General features: G+C 39.1%; 1 protein-coding gene across 7 annotated transcripts in view; it reads right to left on the bottom strand.

Moving 5' to 3' along the window:
• Positions 1–1,570: 1,570 nt before the first annotated feature.
• The window catches only part of AKAP6 (A-kinase anchoring protein 6), a 496,497-nt gene continuing 477,500 nt past the window's right edge, over positions 1,571–20,567 (bottom strand). For 5 of the 7 annotated variants that reach the window (XM_047864358.1, XM_047864356.1, XM_047864354.1 and 2 more), the window contains 2 exons: positions 7,985–11,397; positions 1,571–2,744 (listed from right to left, as the gene is read on the bottom strand). In XM_047864358.1, the coding sequence (XP_047720314.1) occupies positions 8,026–11,397 (3,372 nt within the window). In that variant the 3' untranslated portion in view covers positions 1,571–2,744; positions 7,985–8,025. Of the gene's footprint in view, positions 2,745–6,136; positions 6,509–6,559; positions 7,459–7,984; positions 11,398–20,567 lie in introns of those variants that run through there. The other 2 variants (XM_047864360.1, XM_047864359.1) reach the window with 2 other exon arrangements.

The raw sequence follows: 20,567 nt of genomic DNA, 5'->3' as shown, positions 1-20,567 counted from the left end.
CAAATCACGAACCACTGTCACTGGAAGGTGTGGCAGATTTGGTGTGACCATTTTCAAGGATAACTGGGGAAGTCATGCCTACACACAGCAAGAGGTTGAGGTGATTCCGTCTCTTCCAACCAGAAAAAGTACTGTTCAGTAAAAGTCATCTTACAAATTCAGTGTTAAAATTAAGTAGATAATTAGTAAATGAATATTTTTAATACCTCATGGTCTTAAACGAGCATATATAACAGGTAAATAGAACATAATGGTCAGTTTGTTCTTTGAAGGTTTTACCAATAGATGTGGCCCTTGGCATCACCCAAGGAAAACTTAGGTTGTCTCAATATATAAAATAGTTCAATACCTCAACAGGGATCCCGAATGCTCTTAGGTAGTTCAAGACTCTAGGATTTCTTCTTTCTCTGCATTTCCGGTCACTATCCCTGCCTACTCTGTTACTTCAAGCCTCCCTTGTTTTCTACAGCTGCCTCCTAATGAGACATTTATCTCTAATCTCTTTCCCCTGTCATCATCTTGCCCACCGCTACTAGATGTCTGCCTAAAACTTCTTTTGAATAATTACTACCTATGCAAAAGCCTAGATGATTAATCAATTTAGAAATACATATGGAAAAGATTAGAAGGGACATAACAATTCAAATTGTTATTAAAATGGGAAAATCATAGACTAGTATTTTAAAAATGTTCTTGGTGTTGTACTAATGTTCTAATGATAAATAAAATCAGGTGCAAAAGAAAGACTCCATGAAGTCTTACTACCTACCGTATTACCTACAAAAGCTCCAACTTAACTTTTTAAAAGACCCCTCATTAGGTCTCTCAGGCTACCTGTTTTCCCACCACCTCTGCAAGAAAACTTCACTCCTTTTCTATGGTCTACCTTTCAGTTCCCTTCTAGCCCCTTTCTTCCCTCTTGTCCCTCTTTGCTACTTCTGTCTTTGTGCCTCTTTTACCACTTTGCTCTGATCCTTGCCTGCAGGACAACCACTGCATCTCATTTGGGTGTTCACTCTGTCCACAGTGTAGGTAAACCTCCGAAGGGCAGGGCCTTTGTTCATCGTTGCATTCCCCACATCTACAATAGTCCTTGCAGATAAAAGGTGTTAATTAACTATCGGTTGAGTGAATGATTGCATTACACATTTTTCTAGTTGTTTATATGTTATAGTGTAGGTCTCTCAAAATGAAAAGGTACATGTCATACATATTGCCTAATTCAATACTTCAACTCAGTAAATGTTTACTGAATACCTACTGTGTATCAGGCACTTTAGTAGGTGTTAGTATATAAATTAAAAACTGCATTTAACAAGAGCAGTAAAGACCAAATGGAATATTTTTCAGCTGATTTCTTTTTGCACAAAATAAATACACCTGAAATCTATACTCTAAATCAAAATAGTCAAATTTTCTAGACTTTTCTACCATCTTTCTATCAAACCCATTCAAAAGAATTACATAGAATAAATATGAGACATACTAGGTATTCTGAAATCCAATATTAAACAATTAATGATAAGTAGAAATAAAAAAATCTAAGATAAGTTTTTCTTGGTTTAGGGGACCTGGCATTTAATCATTTGTGTTCCAAGATCTTTGCAGTGATCAGAAAGATTTTGAAAATTGTAAAGGCTTCACATGTAGTTTAATTTTAAGCCTCTTATGCGATATGGATATTTTGGAAGCTACTACATATTCTAGTTCTTCCAGAACCAGATGTAATAATTTGGTAAAGAACACAGGTAGAAGAGATCACTGATTTTCCTTTTCCCCCAATGAACTATGTTTATTATGCCAATTTTAATTACCATGCAATCTAATGGTTTAAGGCTTATATTTTCCACATCACTAGACATCATAAACATGAAAGCATTTTATACTGTCATTATACATCAATGTTTGTACTTGGTTATACATATATACAGAAATTATTCACACATCTTAACCTTGCTATTTCCTCCTTTCAAACCAACATAATTTTACCGTGAAAGCAGCTTTTTAATAAATGGTATAAGAAATACAGCAAGGCACACTTTTTTAAAAAACTTTTTTCTCATTACCACCTCAAGAAGCATAAAAAACGAAAATGTTGTACATAATTTAATAGTAGAATGTCACCAGTTTATAATATACAACACCATATAGTTGTTTCTTGAAGTGCTGCATAGATAATTATTTTTAAAATGAAATAAATAAAATGGCGCTTTTATAAGTTGCTTAATTTTGAAAGAAGGACCAGTGTTTCTTCTGTATGCTGCAATCAAATCAAATGTTGGCCTTTTAGGTAAATCTCTTTCAATAAACATAGGCATCATACCATTTAAAAAAATCCAGATCGAAACATGAAATTGGTCAAGTACCGGCAGGGAGGGGGGGAGGGGGGTCATTCCAGACAGGTGAATTTAATGGACCATCAATTTGGTGGACCGCAGAACTTTAAAGAGTAGATGGGGAGGGAGGAGGCAAACAGAAAAGTCTCGCTGGAGAGGCGGGGTTGGTAGAGGTAGCTTGGGAGAGGAATCCATGGGAGAACAAGCAGCTTTGCCGAACTTCAAAGACAATCACCTAAAGAAAACCAGTGCACAATCCAGATCACAAGGCTCATGTGGACAAATCGCATTCGGAGGGAAGTTTCATCTTGGGAGAGGTCAATGTAACAAATGGCAGTGACGTGATGGAACCACAGACCAGCCCAGGGTGGGACTATGAGGCCACCCCCGAGTTACAGCCAGGCTTATCTACAAGAAACAAGAAAGTGACAAGAAAAGGTATCAGAAGTGTCTGTTTCATTTGCAAAACCAGCCCTTTGAGGAATGCTGCCATTTTGGAACTACCTGCTGATATTCTGAAATAAGAAGATACATAAAACATAGTAATTTTAATAGCCCAAGATTCATATTACTGACAACAGTGTTTCAGAATCCATTGAAAAACACATTGATTTTTTTTAAAGTGACATGGTTTTGAATAAAACAAGAAAAATCATCAAGTTTGACCTTTTCCCTGGATATAATCTGCTCTTCTGCTTGTGAACTTGGTTTCAAACACTCAAGATAGCTTCAAATCACTACGAAAATGTGAGGCTGCTGGTGCCAAGTGAAGCAGCAAAATATCAACAGTGATTCACCGACTGGGAACCTGGACCCTCAGGTGGTTTAACCTTTACTTCAGTGACTGTATGTGTGACAGCAAAACTGAACAATTCTGCTATTACATAGTGGTAGAATATTCATAGCATCGTTATACTCCCAAATGTTTCAGCCCCTTGTCTGTAAAAGCAGATAACTTGGGCTTCTAGGTCAAATACGAATGCATTTCATTTAAGGTACAGATGCACTGTGCAAATAAGAATGACTCAATTATATCTGTACATCTTGATAGCTCAGATACAAATTCGTTCCAAACTCAGTCAGTTCTGCCTATTTCTAATTGGCTGAAAGCAACAAGTCGGATGTGAGGAACAACTGAATTCCAGGTACAGGCAGTACAGGATTTAGTTTCTTTAAGTCTGCTGACCAGCTCTCAAACAAAGCAGGCTTTTGCTTGTCTGGGTTTAAAAGGAGTTCTGATGTCTGATGTCAGTTTGCTTTATTATCTTTCTAGAACTAAATATTATCATTCTCCATCTTTCTCTTTCTGTATAATCTTGTAACCCGTTTAAAAGCCAGAAAAACTAGCAAATGTGGTTTGGGCTGAAGCCACAGGAAGCTGGGGAGAAAAGGCAGGTTCTCAAGAACATGGAGAGATAGAGAGATAGACAGGAACAGATGGGACAAAATTTGGTACAGTAAAATGCTTCAGTAACTCAAGAAAGATCATGGTGCATTGTTCACATGCTGAGGACATGACTCATTGGAAATCTGGACGTTGAGTAAGGAATCCTTAGGTGAGGCAAAGCTGGCCTTACTAAATGCTGGTATTTAAATTCTCTATGGATAATCAATTCTTTCAACTTGGCTCACTTGGAGAGGGACAGGCAAAATTGATTGAAGCACAGATCTGGGGTGTGTGTGTGTGTGTGTGCGCTCGTGTGTGATAGGTGATGCCCAATAAAATCTTCATTATTTAGCATGGTAGGGCTAGTTACTCAGAAGGGCTGGATAATTTTTGTTAATTTTTAAATTTTATATTTTTAAATCTTTTAAAAATTTATTTTTCAGTCAGAGACAGACCATGAGCAGGGGAAGGACAGAGACAGAGGGAGACACAGAATTTGAAGCAGGCTCCAGGCTCTCAGCTGTCAGCACAGAGCCTGATGCAGGGCTCAAACCCACGAACTATGAGATCATGACCTGAGCTGAAGTTGGATGCTTAACCGACTGAGCCACCCAAGCGCCCCGAGAAGTGCTGAATAATTAAAAAACATTTCACATCCACCAGAACCTTAATTTATTAAAGTGATTTTAAAGGTAACTTTGATAAGATTATACTTGTATTCTTTAGTGAAAAATTAATAAACTATCACCAAGAGTAGTTTCTTAAATCTGCTTGGCCAGCTTCAGATCATATTAAATACTTAGTGTCAATCAAACGAACAGCATAAGAACTTGTGTTGTATATGTGAGGAATGTGTGCTGTTCAAGTTTTCTCAGTTTGTAAAAACTGAGTAGCAGCAATTTTACTAGGTATGTGTATGCTCGAGCATGCGTAATTATGAGTAATTGCTGAAAATCTAAAATCTTTGAACTACCAACAATCAAATTTGCAGACCAATAAGATAGGAAAAGCAATGGAGCTAAAAAGATCTGAAGGAAATCTATGAGTCCTAAGTAAACACAACCCCTCCAAAACATACACATATACACACACACACACACACACACACACAAACAAAACTGAAAAACAGAGTAAACCAAAAGGGAAAAAGAAAGGACACACTGGCTGCATGCGATGAGTTAAATTTTTATACCACAGGATTTATCCAGCCTGAAGTTTACGGTTAAATCATTCACCAAAGATCAGAGGCTTATGATGAGGATTATGAAGAAATAACTGTCAGAATACAGCAGAAAGATTAGTGCAAAGTACATCTCTTAGGCAGGTCCTAGGAGGCACTCTAGACATACATTATGTGCTTCCTCCAAATTAGGCAGAAATATCTGGATCTACCCAGTTACCTTTCCTTTGATGTGATTTGCTAGAACTGACCTCTCTATTTTTGTAGAAACATGACACATAAATGAAAATAGTGAAAAGCACAGCAGTGTGCCTAGAAATCAGAGGAAATGCATCCTGTGTTAGATCATGTTTAAAATTCCAATGGTTTCAGTGGGTTTTTAATTAGAGCAGTAATTGAAAAACCTTCTCAAAAATTTTTGAAAAAAAATATTTGTTACCATTGCAGACTGCATCTGCTATTCTAAGTTGAAGTTCCTCCAGATGACATCATAATTTCATCACCTGAGAACTTATTTCTTAAAAAAAAAAAAAACAATAGCCCAGCAAATTGAATATGTGTATTTTATTACCCTGATAGAGCACCCTGACTGATGGTTTTGAAGTGACTTTAAAAAGTAGACCACTTTTTGCTCCTTTGAACCTTGTAGGAAGAACAATGAGAACAGTTAATTGTTTAGAGACATGAAGTCTCATATTTACCAAATAATTTTACTATGTATTCTGATAACACCAAGGGCATGTCAATGTTTTGAGATTAAATAACTCATCCTGGTTAGTAGTATTTTAACAAAATGTAAATGTTTGTACCCAGGTACCCAAGCCTAATGACTGGTGAAAAATCTGGGCATTCGAGTATTTTGTCTGCATGATACTGAGAAAAATGAATAGGGCAGTAAACATGGCTATTTAAATGGCCCTCGGGTGATAATAAGTCACTTGGGGGCGATGTGAGTTCTGCAGAAGTAAAATCTGGCTGCTTCCCCATTGCCTGAGATAGGGCCAGAAACCACATCTCGGGGGTGGGGCAGGGGGGTGCTCAAGAAAATATTGCTGGCTGGCAGGCCGGCTAGCTGATAGGTTTACACTGTGGTGTCGGTAAAAGGTGAGGGATGCACAGATCCAACAGCACTTTCACTTACCCGGGTCTAAAGATGGAGCTCCTTGTCATTTACATGTCAATTCTCTATCTATGTAAGGGACAGAAGAAATTCCCAGAGTGCCTAAAAGGGAAGAGTGTGACCCGGAGGCTTCTCCAGTGCCAGAGCTTCTGGAGCTCCGGATCTCAGCATGACTGGTGACTTGAGAGTCATGGTCACATGATATGCTCAGAGTGGTGTTACTTTCAAGCCTTTTATCCCCTTTCAGAAAGCAGAAATCAGCCAGGCTCCGCCAGCCTCTGCCGAAGTTGGCAGAGCCAGCAGTACAATCGGTACTAATAGAACTTGTTTAGAAGCAGCTTATGGAATTGCAGTTACTCTCCCTTAATGGTCAGTTTTACTGCATACTGATGGAGAATGTGATTATAGGGTGGACATGTTTCACAGAAAATACATTTCTCTCTCTCCTACTTTTGTTCCCACTTGCAGCCAATTGTAAATTGAGTCTGAAACACAGAAAATTAGTTGAGCTACATGAGTAAGTAGGATGTCTTTCTTCAGTTTTGCATACTGAGTTTATTTTTAGGGTATATATATGGTATAGATTCCCCCCTCCCCATTTCTAGCAGCTCTACATGGAATCACACATTTTAATGAGCTTAGGGCACAGGTGTTGCAGGAAAAAAAATAATGATGTTTGCCATTCATCTTTCAAATTAAATAATGTGTTTTTAAATAGTAACTTTTTTCATAATACATTATGGGAACAACATTTATCTGTCACATTTTAAAAGATGTATTTGTAATAAATGTAAATTACTTTTAGAAAATCAGTAATTAGGCTCATCAAAAAATAAACAATCTGCCACAAAAAAGATAATCTTTAGCATAGTTAAGTATAATAACTGTTATTTGAATAAGTTAACAAATTAGGGTAGATTGCTTCTGTAATTCATTTCCTATAGCACGAGTTTAGGTTACGGCATTAAGCTTCTTGGAGTGGGGGCTGGAGACACCATTCGGCACCTCATACTTTGGTGAAATACAACTCTCAACATTCAAAAGCTCAAATTTTCTTCTTTAGACTTGATTGAGAAAGTATATTCATCACTGGGGTTTAGAGATGGAAAATAACAGAATTTTTGTGTCACTTTCAGAGCTATATCATCATCTCAGAATAATCAATCAATAGCTGTCTTATTAAATACGAAGAGTGGAATGACTTTCTTAAAAATTTTGATGGAAATCAGCCTGTCACCTTGAGGCAAAATTCAAAAATTCTGTTTTTATCAAAACGCCATTAACTTGTCATGTATTCTCTCTGCATTTGCTTTTGGGGCCTGTTCTCGGTCTGTGTGTGGATAAATAAAAGCTTCTTCTTTAACATCAACTTTCCCCTCCTGTTTGAATCCTCAGACTCGGCCATGATCAGGAGCTGTGACAGCACAGCCTTCCACTGGGGAAGCAAATGTGATGATAGTCACATTAGACAGAAGCATAAAAGGAAGGCCCAGATCAGGAGATGCAGCCTTTAACCTAATCATTGTTCATTTCCAGGCACTGAAGGGTGTGGGCATCTCTGCGTGCAGGAAACTGAAGTGGGAAGCATTGTCACTGTGCATGCATTTTGATCAGAGGCTATAATTGTAATTGGGAGAACCTTTTTTCCTCCCTCCATGGAAGGTCCTAAATTATCTGGCTACTTCCTCAAATTTTGTATTCTTCTTGCCAGAATGATGTCATAAAGATAATGTCACTAAAAATGTCAGTTGTGACTGTTTCTCTCCTTTTTGCTTCACAGTTACTTGCATTGTTGGGAATATGCCTTCCACCTAAATGTCTTATTCAGATCAATATCTGCATGACCAGTCATTTTGACTAGTCTGTTCTCCTCTCTCCTATCATGGCATTGTTGACTCATACACTAAATATTTACATTAAAATATATTAAAAATATATATTAAAATGAGGACTATACATACCTTTCAATGAGATGATTTTCATGCGTGGAGAGGGTTGCATTCTACCTATGCATATTTTTATGTTGTTCTTCATGAAGATTTAGAAGGTTTTCTTCACAGGTTAAAGTTTTGGGGTTGGGATGCAATGCAGCCTTGTCTTTTGGCTGCTTTGCCTTTGAGGAGAGCCCTGGAACTCTAGATTTGGCTGAAGCAGCATTATGTTCTCCTGGCATTCCAGATTCACCTGTGTTTTCCAAACTTTCCTTTTCACTGCCCAGCCTTGAAGTAGTTAACTCTGAGCTTTTCCCATGGACAGTAGCTCGGGGTAAACCACCCCCTTCCTTTCCAACATCAGATTCTTTCTGATGGGGAGAACCTGAAAGAGCCACCATGTCTTCCTCATCGGCCACAAGAGAAATATCATTGAACTTAGAAGAGCCAGATGCTGCTTGTTGTGGCAAGGCAGCTTCAACGGAAACAGGTTCATTTGGAGGAGCATTGGGGAGGCAGGGCTCAACTCCACCTGGGTCATCTTCAACACAGGCCTCAAAGAAGCATTCCGTGTCCTCCTTGTCTTCTAAGCCAGAATCGCTAATGTCCAGTGGCAACGGAGTGTTGCTCTTCTCTTCTACGTAATTGGTGACCTCCCCACAATCACTGTCATGAGATGAGAGAGATAAATAGGAGTAAAAGTCCCCTTTTCTCAGCTGGATGGGCCGGTGAGAATGTTCTAACACCTTCTCCTTGATTTGAGTTAATGAGGTAGGAGCAGCTGCCTCATTTTCAGGTTGAGATTTACTTTTTAGGGCCGTTGAAGCCATGTCAATGATTTCCTTAACAAAGTCATGTACTGAGCAATCTTCAGCATCTTTTTGATGGAAAACATCTGGCTCACAGTCACAACAGGAAATGTTGTCGCTGACAGAAACATTCTCCTCTGTTTCATTTTGTTCAAGTGCTAGGCAGCAGGGAGCAGATTTTCCAGCCATATTTGGTACATCATTAGGTGAAGGTTTCAGTACCTCAGAATCCTGTCTATTGATAATGCTGGTTTCTGAGGGCAGTTCTGGGCAAGACTTCTCAGTGGGAATAGAAGCAGTAGTTGGGTTTTCAACATGGTGGTGGTTTTGACATTTCTTTGGACGATATCTAACGGTTTGGGGAACAGATTCTTTTCCAGCAATATTTGAATCATCTGAGCTATCCATAAATACTTTACACTTACAATGCTCACTGTCTGAATTCTTTTTCCCAGTTGAACCAAGATTATCTGATTCCTTTGAAATCCCATTCTGTTTGTCTTTCTGCCTTTCTGGAGTGCCTTCAATATTGCCATTTTCCATGTCAGCCACATATGGATCTTTATTAACTTTGAAAACATTTTTCTTATTTTCACCCTTTGTCCCTATCTCATGGGTGTTGGATAAGTTCTTACCATTTCCATTATTTTCAGAGAGACATTTTATGGAGCTGTTTAGTAGAGCCTCAATGTTCAGGGTATCAGATGGATTGGTCATCTCACTACTACTTACATCCTTACTGCCCTTTATTTCATCACTGATATTACACCTTCTTTTATCTTTTGTCAAGGAAATCTTTGGTCTAATCCAGGTCTGTAGTTCATTCTTTATATAGTCCAGCCCTGACATCAAGTTGCATTCTTCATAAATTTCATCATCTGTTGCAATACTGGAATCATCATCTTCATCTTTGATGCATAGCTCTTCTTCTGTCAAGGTGAGGGTAGAGCTGGAAAGGAGGTCACTGTCATCTTCATCATCAGTGCAAGCAGAGGTGCAAGAGACATTAACAATCATGCTGACATTGACGTCGCTTTCATCAGCCACAGAACGAGTCAGGCGCTTCCTGAATGATGCATTTGATTCCGGGACCTTGTTCTTGTGTAATACAATATCCTCTGAGCAAAGAGAGAGCTCATCACTGCTGCTAAGTTCTGTAAGAGATGCTGGCGAGTCTTCATTGATAGAGGATGCTATGTCCAATGATAGCTGGCCAGTAAAGGGCATCTTTTGGGAACTACTTTGGAGAGTGATATCAGAAACACTTCGCTTTATCTTTTGCTCTGAAGGGCTCTGGATATTCTCTAAACGATTCAGGAGATCTAATGTCCTTTTACTCAGTTCACCAACTGAGCCACTGCTCACACTTATGTCCCCAGAGCTGTGACAGCTAAAAAGATCCTCATTGCTTTTATAGGATGTCAACCAACTTTCTAAAGAAGTGCTTCGCTGGAGGCTGTCACTGCCATTTTTAAGGATGCCCAATCCAAATAAATCACCCCCTGGAGAAAGAGACTCAATAGATGAACTATGTGATAAAAGGGAGAGCTGTCTGGCATTCTGCATGCCAGTGAATGTCTTCTCCACATCGCCACTTTTATATGAGTTTCGATCCATTTCATGGGATGCACTTGCCAAAATCTTTTCATGGGGAGGTGCATCTGGTTGTAACTCTGTAGCCTGATGTTTAGATTTGCAGGATTTTTTATCAAAATAAAAACCACGAAGCAGGGGATCCTCCACATGTGCTTTTTCACTTTGTGACTGTTTCATTATCATTGGCAATTTGAGTTTTGAGCCTTGGAGGTACGAGTAATCATAAAATGTAAACACATCATGTTTTCCTTGTAATTCTTCTCCCAAACAATCAGGGGTATATTTGGTAACACTGTTTAAATCTCCAACTTTTCCATTTACACAACCCACTGGTGAAATGGATGGCTGAGAGCTATTTGGAAGCTTAATACGTTCCTCCTCATCTTTAAATTTTTGCTTTAACACGTTAACTGCATCTCCCATTTGTGGGTCCAGATGTTCAGTTTCAGGGTTACTTGGGGACCCATCCACCATATTGAGCAAGCACATTTCAGAGTTGGTAGTGGTTTCAGTGTCTCCCTCGCTGACGATTCCACTCTCACTGCCTGAATTCTGGCTCATGTCTCCTCCATGGCATGGGCAGGGCTTCACCAAACTGGAACCTCCTAGAAGGTCTGGCAAAGACTTGGTAGATGAAAATGAAGAGTCTTTACTGAGACTCTTAGTTAAAACACTAGGCTGTGTCATGCTGGTGAACTTCGGGTTGTTTTTCAAGAACGGCATGCTGCTGTCTTCATAGAGTTCAATGTTGTGAAGGCTGTACACTTGATAAATGTGTGGACTAGAGGGGACAGTGACACTTGAGGCATACTGAGACCCCCCATGGTCACCTGCCTCTTCTTCATAACCAGGGTCTTCACCACCTATCTCTTCAAGCTTTAAGGAAGGCATGAGAGGTTGGGGTTCTTGATCAAGGTCATTTGACTCTTCATTCAAACTAATTAACTTGTTACTTATGTCAGTTTCATCCCATTCCAGGGCATCCTCACTTGTCCCATTTAGGTCCATCAAGCCAGGATCAATCACATTCAAAGTCTCCTGTGTAGGAGAAAGGGGAAAAAAAGAAGAATTAGGGAACACATGTATGAACACTTTATCAATTCAAAATCTCTTGGAAGAGTCAGGAAAGAAATTTTCCCCAAGCATGGATTTGAAAGAGAACATAATTATCAGCTCTATTCTTCTCTGGAATAACATCCAAAATTATTGAAATAGGTTTTTCTATCAATAGCAATTTGTCACTGAAGGCAATTACATTGATTAAAGTGTAAGATTATTACAGTCCAGTTGTAAGTTTTGGAATTAACCATTTCCTATCGATTCTTCTACATTCTTAACCTAGGATTGGGAGAAGATAAAACTGTAAGGTAAATTGAGGTAAATAGAGGACAGCCTACGACATCTTTAAGGCACATTCACTCTGATGCTCTTCATTCGGCAGTCCACAGTGGAATACTATCTACACCTACAAATGGCAAACCCCCTCTTGCATCTAATTCTTGGTTTTCCGTTTGAAGCAGCCTTTGCTTTGGGGAAATGGGATACACTTACGGCCACCTGTAGAATGATTCATGGTCAGAGATCCTTCCTTGTCTATCCTTTCTTCTGCCATCCCTTTCAGGGCTTTCTGCCTCTTGAGAATTTGGCCCTGCTCCCAAATAGACACAAGACAAGCAACACCTGACTGGTTTCCTCACCTATATCTTTCTGGACCCTGAGTCTCGGGCCCCAGTTCTCTCAGTCTCTCTCTTCCCCAGTCTCTTTCTATGACAGAGATTCTACTTTGATCTTGTTAACTTGTCTCACTATTGTCAGTCCTGCCCCTATTTATTACAGGCCCCTAGGGCCTGCCTCTAGCCCTAGAATAACAACTATCTGAAGACTTTTCTGGCTCTCAAGTTTGATTTAGCCCAGATTCTCTTGTGCTGCACTCTGCCAGCACAGTTGAGATCCTTGATCTTTCCTTGGACTTCCTGGTTTTAACTTGGTTTAAGTAGAGCTTGACACATAGTGGGACACAGTGGTTTGAATGAGTTCCTGGATCTGTCCAGAATCCTCCACCATCCTCACTTGCTGTCCAGCTGTCTGGATTCATGCTAGAGCCAAGAGAGGTGATATGAGTGTGCAGGCCCTGACAGGCTCACCTATACACAGAAACTCAAATAGAATTTTCAGCTTGGCTTATGTTTATGCAGGGTAGTCAGGCAAATGACCATGGCTCTGAAACTATGCAGAATGGGTGAAATGCTGACTTTGCTGCCTACCAGCTGCGTGGCCTTGGGCAAGTTTCTTAGCCTTTCAGAGCACCAATCCCTTTACATCACTTGTTAAGGGGGGCTAGGACTATCTATATTTTGAGAGAATTCTGAATACTAACAAGCTAATGCTTTCAAAGAGCTTGAGGAGGCCATTGATATAAGGTAGCTATAATTCTGAATACATGTAGCATTGCTCTAGAGTGGGTTCAGTCCATTCATAACGGGTTCTTCATGCCCACCTTCTTCTCTCCTTCTCATTATTCCTTTCAGTTTGTCCTAAAAACCATAAGGGATTCGTGATATGGTAGGTAGAGAGAGATGTCACACAGTATAATAGGTCAGCATATTTGCATTACAATTCAGAATTATTTTAACAGTCTGGTTGAAAAACAACCAATGATGCTTTTTTCCTCAGTAGTGGGGAAAAGGCTTCACCAGCAGCCCACTCACAAAACTTTCCTAAGAAGCCCTCAATCCTTTCTGAAACTAGTACTTAAAGGATACCACACAGTCTCATTAAGTGTAAAATACCCATTAGCACTTTATTATACTGGATATGTAAGAGATTATCTGTCTAGCCTACTTAAGTTTAAAAGAGTCCAGTTACAAAGTAAACATTAATTAAAGGATATTTTTAAATTTTATAACAGAAATCTTTCTTGCTGCCAATGTTAGAGCAGTTAATCTAGAACACTGGCAGTCATCATACTCACTTAGGTATGGAGTACATTCACGGTGATGAATTTTTATTAGAATTTCTGTTTATTCTTTGCTTGCCTATAAAGGAAGTACTAATGACCGGTTAGTATGGCTAATGAATGTTAACATCTTCAGCTGTAGAAACAATCAATCAGTCTAATCAAATAGTATATTAATTTCAAATACTATCTTGCCTGACACTGTACTCTGAGAGTGCTAATAAATAATTGAACTAGTCTTTCAAAGAAGCTCCCTTTGTAGCTCTCTGGTCGACTTAAACATTTAGCAGCACAGATTTTCCCTGGGAGTCCCAAACCTGGGGGCTCACTCTAGATGCAGGAGTTGTTCCATCTGGGTGTGCGTCAGAAGCCCAGCCCACGTGATGCCTGTAACTTGGACTTGTCTTCCGTGACACAGTTGTTCTCTAACCAAATGCTGCCTCTGTGACTTTATAAATGTAAGCCTCAAAACTTATAGCAGCACCTAAAAGAGCAAATCCTTTGCTCAATAAAATAGTTGGAGTGGGAAATTTCCATCAGAAAAGATTACACTTTTGGATGTAATGCTGTCCTTTCCCCTCCTTAACTCTCTCTTCCTCTACATCTCTTAAATTTATTGTAACTGCTGACATTTTTTATATGTCAATTCCTGGGAATATCTGACAAGATACTTTAGGAAAATCATTCACTTTAGACTTTAAAGTTTACATATTAAGGAAGTGCTATTTGTTCTGCCCTCATTCACTCCCTTCTGTTGTGGATTAAATTCTGTCAATATTTTCAATAAAATCTCCATTTCCTCAAGACTTAATGTCAAACATAAAACATCCCCTGGGGGCAAGAGAGTGTGTAAAGTTTCTGAGAGGATGGGCATTGGAATATTTATATAACTAAAAAGTATCTGTGAAAAAAATGATGCATGTTAGAGTGATGTAACTGGCAGGGAAATTATTTGGTCGAATGCTCTCTTTGATGATAGCTCAATGGCCAATAATGCTCAAGCTAATTAACTGTATCTTGTTGTTGTTTTCTAGAGGTTCTGTCAGGTACTTTTTTTAAAGACACAAATGTTCCTGTCTTTGATACAGTGATAAATCAAAAATGAATTCAGACAAAATCTAAGAATATTTGACTGAAACCAAAAGGATGGTGAGTAGTACATGAGGTTCCAATAGAAAGTCTGCAATTCAGGGATAATTCAGAATTAAATTAATTTGTGCAAGGGTCCATCATTCATAAACTTTGCCTCACTGGTATAGAATTTGGCCTAAACCTAAAGCTCTATATAAATAACTGTGGGCACACACACACACACAGCCCTTCAAGATCTGCTCAAGAAACAAGTGGAATTAATTGGTGCTCTTTTTTTCTTTGTTTTATTCTTGGAAACAGGTGGTTTATTTCAACACAATATATACAGAGAAAGTGAAAGGGGCTGGAGAAGAGATGATGATGTTGGTGAGAGAATGAAGATTCCAATTCTAGTAAGTAATATCTATCCAAACTCATTTCCTTCTGCATTTGTATGGCTTCAATTGAATTAGGTCTTCCAGGATCACATTTCTAGGATTTTCTAAAAATTTTAGGTTACATTGTGGGTTTTTGTAAGAGATGAGAAACACATACCGGCTAAAGAATGGGGACAAAGGAATCTGACGTTCTATAAAACAAGCCAACAGAGATACAATACAGCTACTTCTAGACTCCCTTAATTTCCTTTAAAAGATTGCATCTTTTGAAAAATTAAAGACTGTCAGAAAGATCAGGATGAACTGGATGTTCCAGTCGAACTTCTGGCACTCTACACCATTAGGAGGTCTTGCAATTTGTGTTCCCCCCATTTATTCTAGATCCAGGAGATTATTAAAGCAACACCACTTGCAAAGTCCTGGGAAGTGAGTTTTATCTATAGAAAAGTGAGATACAACAGAAACACACAAATAAATAAAAATGATAACATAAATATCGTTAATTGTAATCAAATAAAGATCTGCATGTCTACCCCTGGTCTACCCCAGGAGACCACATGGAAGTTTGAGGTGATGGACAGGAGGGAGAAATAATATACATAGATCAGGGTAGGGGAATCAAATTAAACAAGGGGAAATTTCAACTTTCATATATTCACTGTGCTTTTTTTTGATGCAAATATTTCCCCTTGTATCCCCCTCCAAATCTAAAACCAAAGTATCTGAACATTAGATGCATAATTATTTCCCTAAATTTGACTTGAGTAGATATTTTCTCAAAAACAAAACAAAACAAAAAAAAAAACAAAACAAAAACACCAACACCCATAACAAACCACTAGTCCTCAGAAAATGCAAAGACAGCTTTTTTTTTTTAAATTTTTTTTTCAACGTTTATTTATTTTTGGGACAGAGAGAGACAGAGCATGAATGGGGGAGGGGCAGAGAGAGAGGTAGACACAGAATCGGAAACAGGCTCCAGGCTCTGAGCCATCAGCCCAGAGCCCGACATGGGGCTCGAACTCACGGACCGCGAGATCATGACCTGGCTGAAGTCGGACGCTTAACTGACTGTGCCACCCAGGCGCCCCAACAAAGACAGCTTTTAAGAGAACTCGGGGTTTGTAGTACTCTGCCTCTTTTTGGGCAAAGAATAGATTCAAGGTTGGAATGAAAAAATATAGATGAAAAAAGAAATAGAATGAAAAGCAAAAATTTTAACTGTTTATCAATCATTTTGGGATTTAGGGCAGAATCTCAAATAGATCTGAGTGTGAATCCTGGATGCCCCCCAATCCCACCTTACATGTTAGCTCTGTGATCCTGGGCAGGTTCTTTGACAGTTATGTAGTTATTTAGTTCAACTAAAATAATTTGTATATCCAAGAAAACTATAGTACATTGAGTCTACCTTAGGGGGTGTTGGGAGCTTCAAATGAGAAAATGCATGTGAAGTCCTATGGAGGGGGTGGGAGGCTGGTACACAGTAGGTGCCAATGACTGGTAGCTCTTGGCATAGATTCCCCATGCTGAAAAGGGGGAAGAGAGTGTGACTAACCATTAAATAACTATAACCATGTTTGCATGAAGATTGGTGGTTGGTTGGCTAATCTTTTTGTACAACCACATGCATGGAGTTTAAGGAAATAAACATCAGTTAGACCCCTTACTCACTCCCATTGCACTGTAAATGGGGTGTGGGTTTGTCTTTCCATGTCCTGGCTGGGCTTAGCCCTCAGGAATAACCAGATGAGAAAAGACACCTGCCCAGCCTTCTGCAAGGCCCATAACTCAAGCACTTTCTATTTCCTGAAAATAATCTTTTTTTTTTAAAGGCAGGTCCATTGTCTGTGAAATCCTATCACAACTGACACATGAGAGCAATCAAATCCTGCTCACTATCTATCAGATTGACAATAATGTTAAAGTAACTTGTCTCAGCTCAGAAAATGCTTTGAAAGTCTATCTCACACTAATGATCAAAAACTGTTCTAGCGAATGCTCTTTTTCAATAACAAAGCTGATCAGAAACTCAAAACAGACAAGTAAAACCCAAAGTCATCTCACAAATCTCACTAAAATGAGTACTGACATGGACATATTTCCTAGTCTTGACTATACAGACATTTCTGAAATAGTAGAAAATGAAAAATCCATTAGATGTTGTTTTAAAGTACGTTTTACAATAGCAAAAATTGTCTTAGTTCTCAACAGGGACCAGAGACAAAAGAGAGCCAATATTAGGAACCAGGGGTTTTCCTCCCAGATATAAACCCCATGAGGGCAGGGGCTCTGTCTTGTCTCCACTAGAGCCCCAGAACCTTCAACAGTGCCTGGGAGAAAGCAGGTTCTCAAAAAATGAGTGAACTGAATGAGGAAAGACTGGGCTGTGGTCTCACAAACTATTGTAGAGATCTGGGGAAAGGTCCCAAGGTTAAATTCTGCCACAGTGAAACACCTGGAGAATTTCTGACTTTCTAGCTGCTACCTCCTAGTTTAAAAAGCTAGTATCCTCTGGGCACCTGGAGGCTCACTTGGAAGACTGACTTCCACTCAGGTCATCATCTCACAGTTTGTGAATTTGAGCCCCACATTGGGCTCTCTGCTGTCAGCACAGAGCCTGCTTCGGATCCTCAGTCCCCCTCCCTCTTCCCCTCCTCTGCTGGTTCTTTCTCTCTCTCTCAAAATAAATAAGCTTAATAATAAAAAAAAAGCTAGTATCCTCAAAAACATCATGCTCAGTGGAAGCCATATAGAAAACCCATATACTGCATGGCTTCATTGATATGAAATTCCAGACTAGGTAAATCCATAGAGACAATAAAAATTGGGGGTCACCAGGCGCTTGGGGAAAGGGAAGAGGGAAAGAATTGCTTAATGAAATATTTTGAGACTAGATAGAAGTGATGGTGACACCACATGTAAATGCCAGTGAATTACTCACTTTAAAATGATTAATTTTATGTTATGTTAATTTCACCTTAGTTGAAACAAACAAACAAACAAACAAACAAGCAAGCAAGTGAATAGGAGTCTTTAGTCCTGTTGGGTTTCAAAAAACACAGGACTTCATCACTCTATTGAGGAACTTGCTTATAAAAATATTAAAACAGATAATATTTCTGAATTCATTTATATCTCTGTGCATATATTATCAATAAAGTAATTTTATATCACAGGCTTCTTTGTTTGGTCTGCACACATGCTCATCATTTTCAGAAATGCTGAAGAAAAGAACATCCTGTGTATAGTACTTCTCTCAGCTCAACTTCACTCATTTTGATGCAGCAGTCTCTTTTGAGGAGAGAGGAGTAGGATTAACAGAGCCCTTATTTGCTGGGATAGTCCAATCTCCTTCGACCTTATTTTACTTGATTCCTCTATAGTAGTTGACTCCATTTTTTTCTTGAAATTTTCTCCTCTTTTGATTACTTTGATGCTAAGCCTTCTTATAAAATCCACTTCAGCTGCCTTTTAGATGACAGTGTGTCTCACAGTCCTGTCTTGCCTCTTTTCACCCTATAGTCTCTGCTGCCACATTGCTGTTGTCTATTATTTTGAAGGGTATATAGGCTGTGTTGAGAAAAGAATTCAGAGAAAGTATTGGGGGAGGGGGACATTGCAAGAAGAGGGAACAATAAGCAGCGAAGGCAGATGGGATAGAGCTTTATGGGTACTTTCATAGGAGGGAAGAGCAACCAGCAAAGGAAACAAACAGCACGGAAATCCAAGTAGGACTGGTATAATATTCTGGGAGCTGTGAGAAGGGGACGTTTAAAGTAGTGGGTGGGTAAGAGTGTTATAAGAGAAGAAAAGGTAAGAATGGGAGGTGAGGGAAAGTCACTGAATTAGCAAGAAGAAAGTTATTTGTAAACTGAGAGAGGTCAGGTCCTAGAGGCTGGTGGGTGAGGAAATGAGCAAGAGACTAGCCAGAGGAATCCTGGTTCCACAGTAACATTGTTGTTGAAATTGGGAGCTCTGTCCTCACAGGTGCTATTCACCACCTTTCTTGCCCTCCAGGATCAGTCTTGGAAGGAAAACAGAAGTGAAGAAACCATGGTAGCCAAGGAATGTATAAGGTTTAATAAACAAGGTGATCATGAGGCTTTAGGAAGGAATTCTATAGAGGAAAGATGGATACACAAAGTATAAGCACCTCTTTCTTCCCTTTCTACAACTTCAGTTTCTCTGGAGGGCCTGCTCCACAGGACTGCTGTTTAGATTAAGAAGCAGTATGTCTGGAGCACCTGGGTGGCTCATTCAGTTAAGCATCTGACTCTTGGTTTGGGCTCAGGTCATGATCTCACTGTTCCTGAGTTGGAGTTCTGTGTTGGGCTCTGTGCTGACAGCACTGAGCCTGCTTGAGATTGTCTCTCTCCTTCTTTCTCTGCCCCTTCCGCACTTGTGCTCTTTCTCTTTCTAAATAAATAAATAAATAAATAAATAAATAAACAAACAAACTTTAAAAAAAAGAAGCATTATGTTTGTGCCAATAAAGAGATTTATTTATTTAAAAATTTTTTTTAATGTTTATTTATTTTTGAGAGAGAGGCAGACAGAGTGTGAGTAGGGGAGGGGCAGAGAGAGAAGGAGACACAGAATCCGAAGCAGGCTCCAGGCTCTGAGCTGTCAGCACAGAGCCCAATGTGGGGCTCACACTCATGGACCGTGAGATCACAACCTGAGCTGAAGTCAGATGCTCAACCGACTGAGCCACCCAGGTGCCCCAAATTAAAGAAATTTAGGTGTTGTCATAATTACTAAATAACTCTTAGGTGCAGTAGCCTCAGTGTTGGCAGTATTAAAGCTAGGTGACAAATGCCTTGCTTCAAGCTATATTTTTCTTTTTTCTTAATTTTTTTAATGTTTATTTATTTTTGAGAGAAAGAGAGACAGAGCGTGAGCAGGGGAGGGGCAGAGAGAGAGGGAGACACAGAATCAGAGGCAGGCTCCAGGGTCTGAGCTGTCAGCACAGAGCCCAATGCGGGGCTCGAACTCATGAACTGTGAGATTATGACCTGAACTGAAGTCAGAGGCTTAACTGACTGAGCCACCCAGGCTCCCCTCAAGCTATGTTTTTCTTAAGCTAATTATTGTATAAATCATTACTCATATTTGTTAGGAATCCACTGTAGAAAAAAGATACCTTCCCACCCAACTATGATTTTTTTACTAGAAGTTACTAGAAAAATAATCTACTTCTACCGGCAAATAAATTATTTTATCTTGACTGTTGCTTTATATACAAATACACTGTAATTTTTATTATATTCTGAACAGACTGAATAGGAAAATTATTTTTCTCTTCTTGGTCATTATTTTATTTCTCTGAAAAATTTTCCCCAGAGTTTCAAGAAAGTAACTGAATTCAGAACTGCTTAAAAATGAATTTTAAAAAAAGAACTTAGGAAGAGATTTTTAAATAAAAGAATTTCCTTATCTGACCTCGTCAGCATTATATAGAGCTGAAACAAATAAAAGGAAGTAGGGAAGAAACAGAACTTCAATAAAGTTGTAAAAACCCAACCACAATAAAATGGTGGTATTTTCTACATTCTAGCACATGGTAAACCTTCTTGGATGACAATGACAGAACCACATGACAAGTCTAGTAAACAATTTTTTTTTCCCCTAATGATATAACATGTGGCCTCATTTTTCTGGCATTATTTAAGTGGCTTGGTGTTTGCCTTTTTTTTTTTTTTAATTTTAGAGAGAGCATGAGTGGTGGAGAAGTAGAGAGAGACTGAGAGAGAGAGAGAGAGAGAGAGAGAGAGAGAGAG

The sequence above is a fragment of the Prionailurus viverrinus genome, chromosome B3, assembly GCF_022837055.1.
Source record: "Prionailurus viverrinus isolate Anna chromosome B3, UM_Priviv_1.0, whole genome shotgun sequence".
Lineage (NCBI taxonomy): Eukaryota > Metazoa > Chordata > Mammalia > Carnivora > Felidae > Prionailurus > Prionailurus viverrinus.
This window is presented reverse-complemented; position numbering and strand designations above follow the sequence as displayed.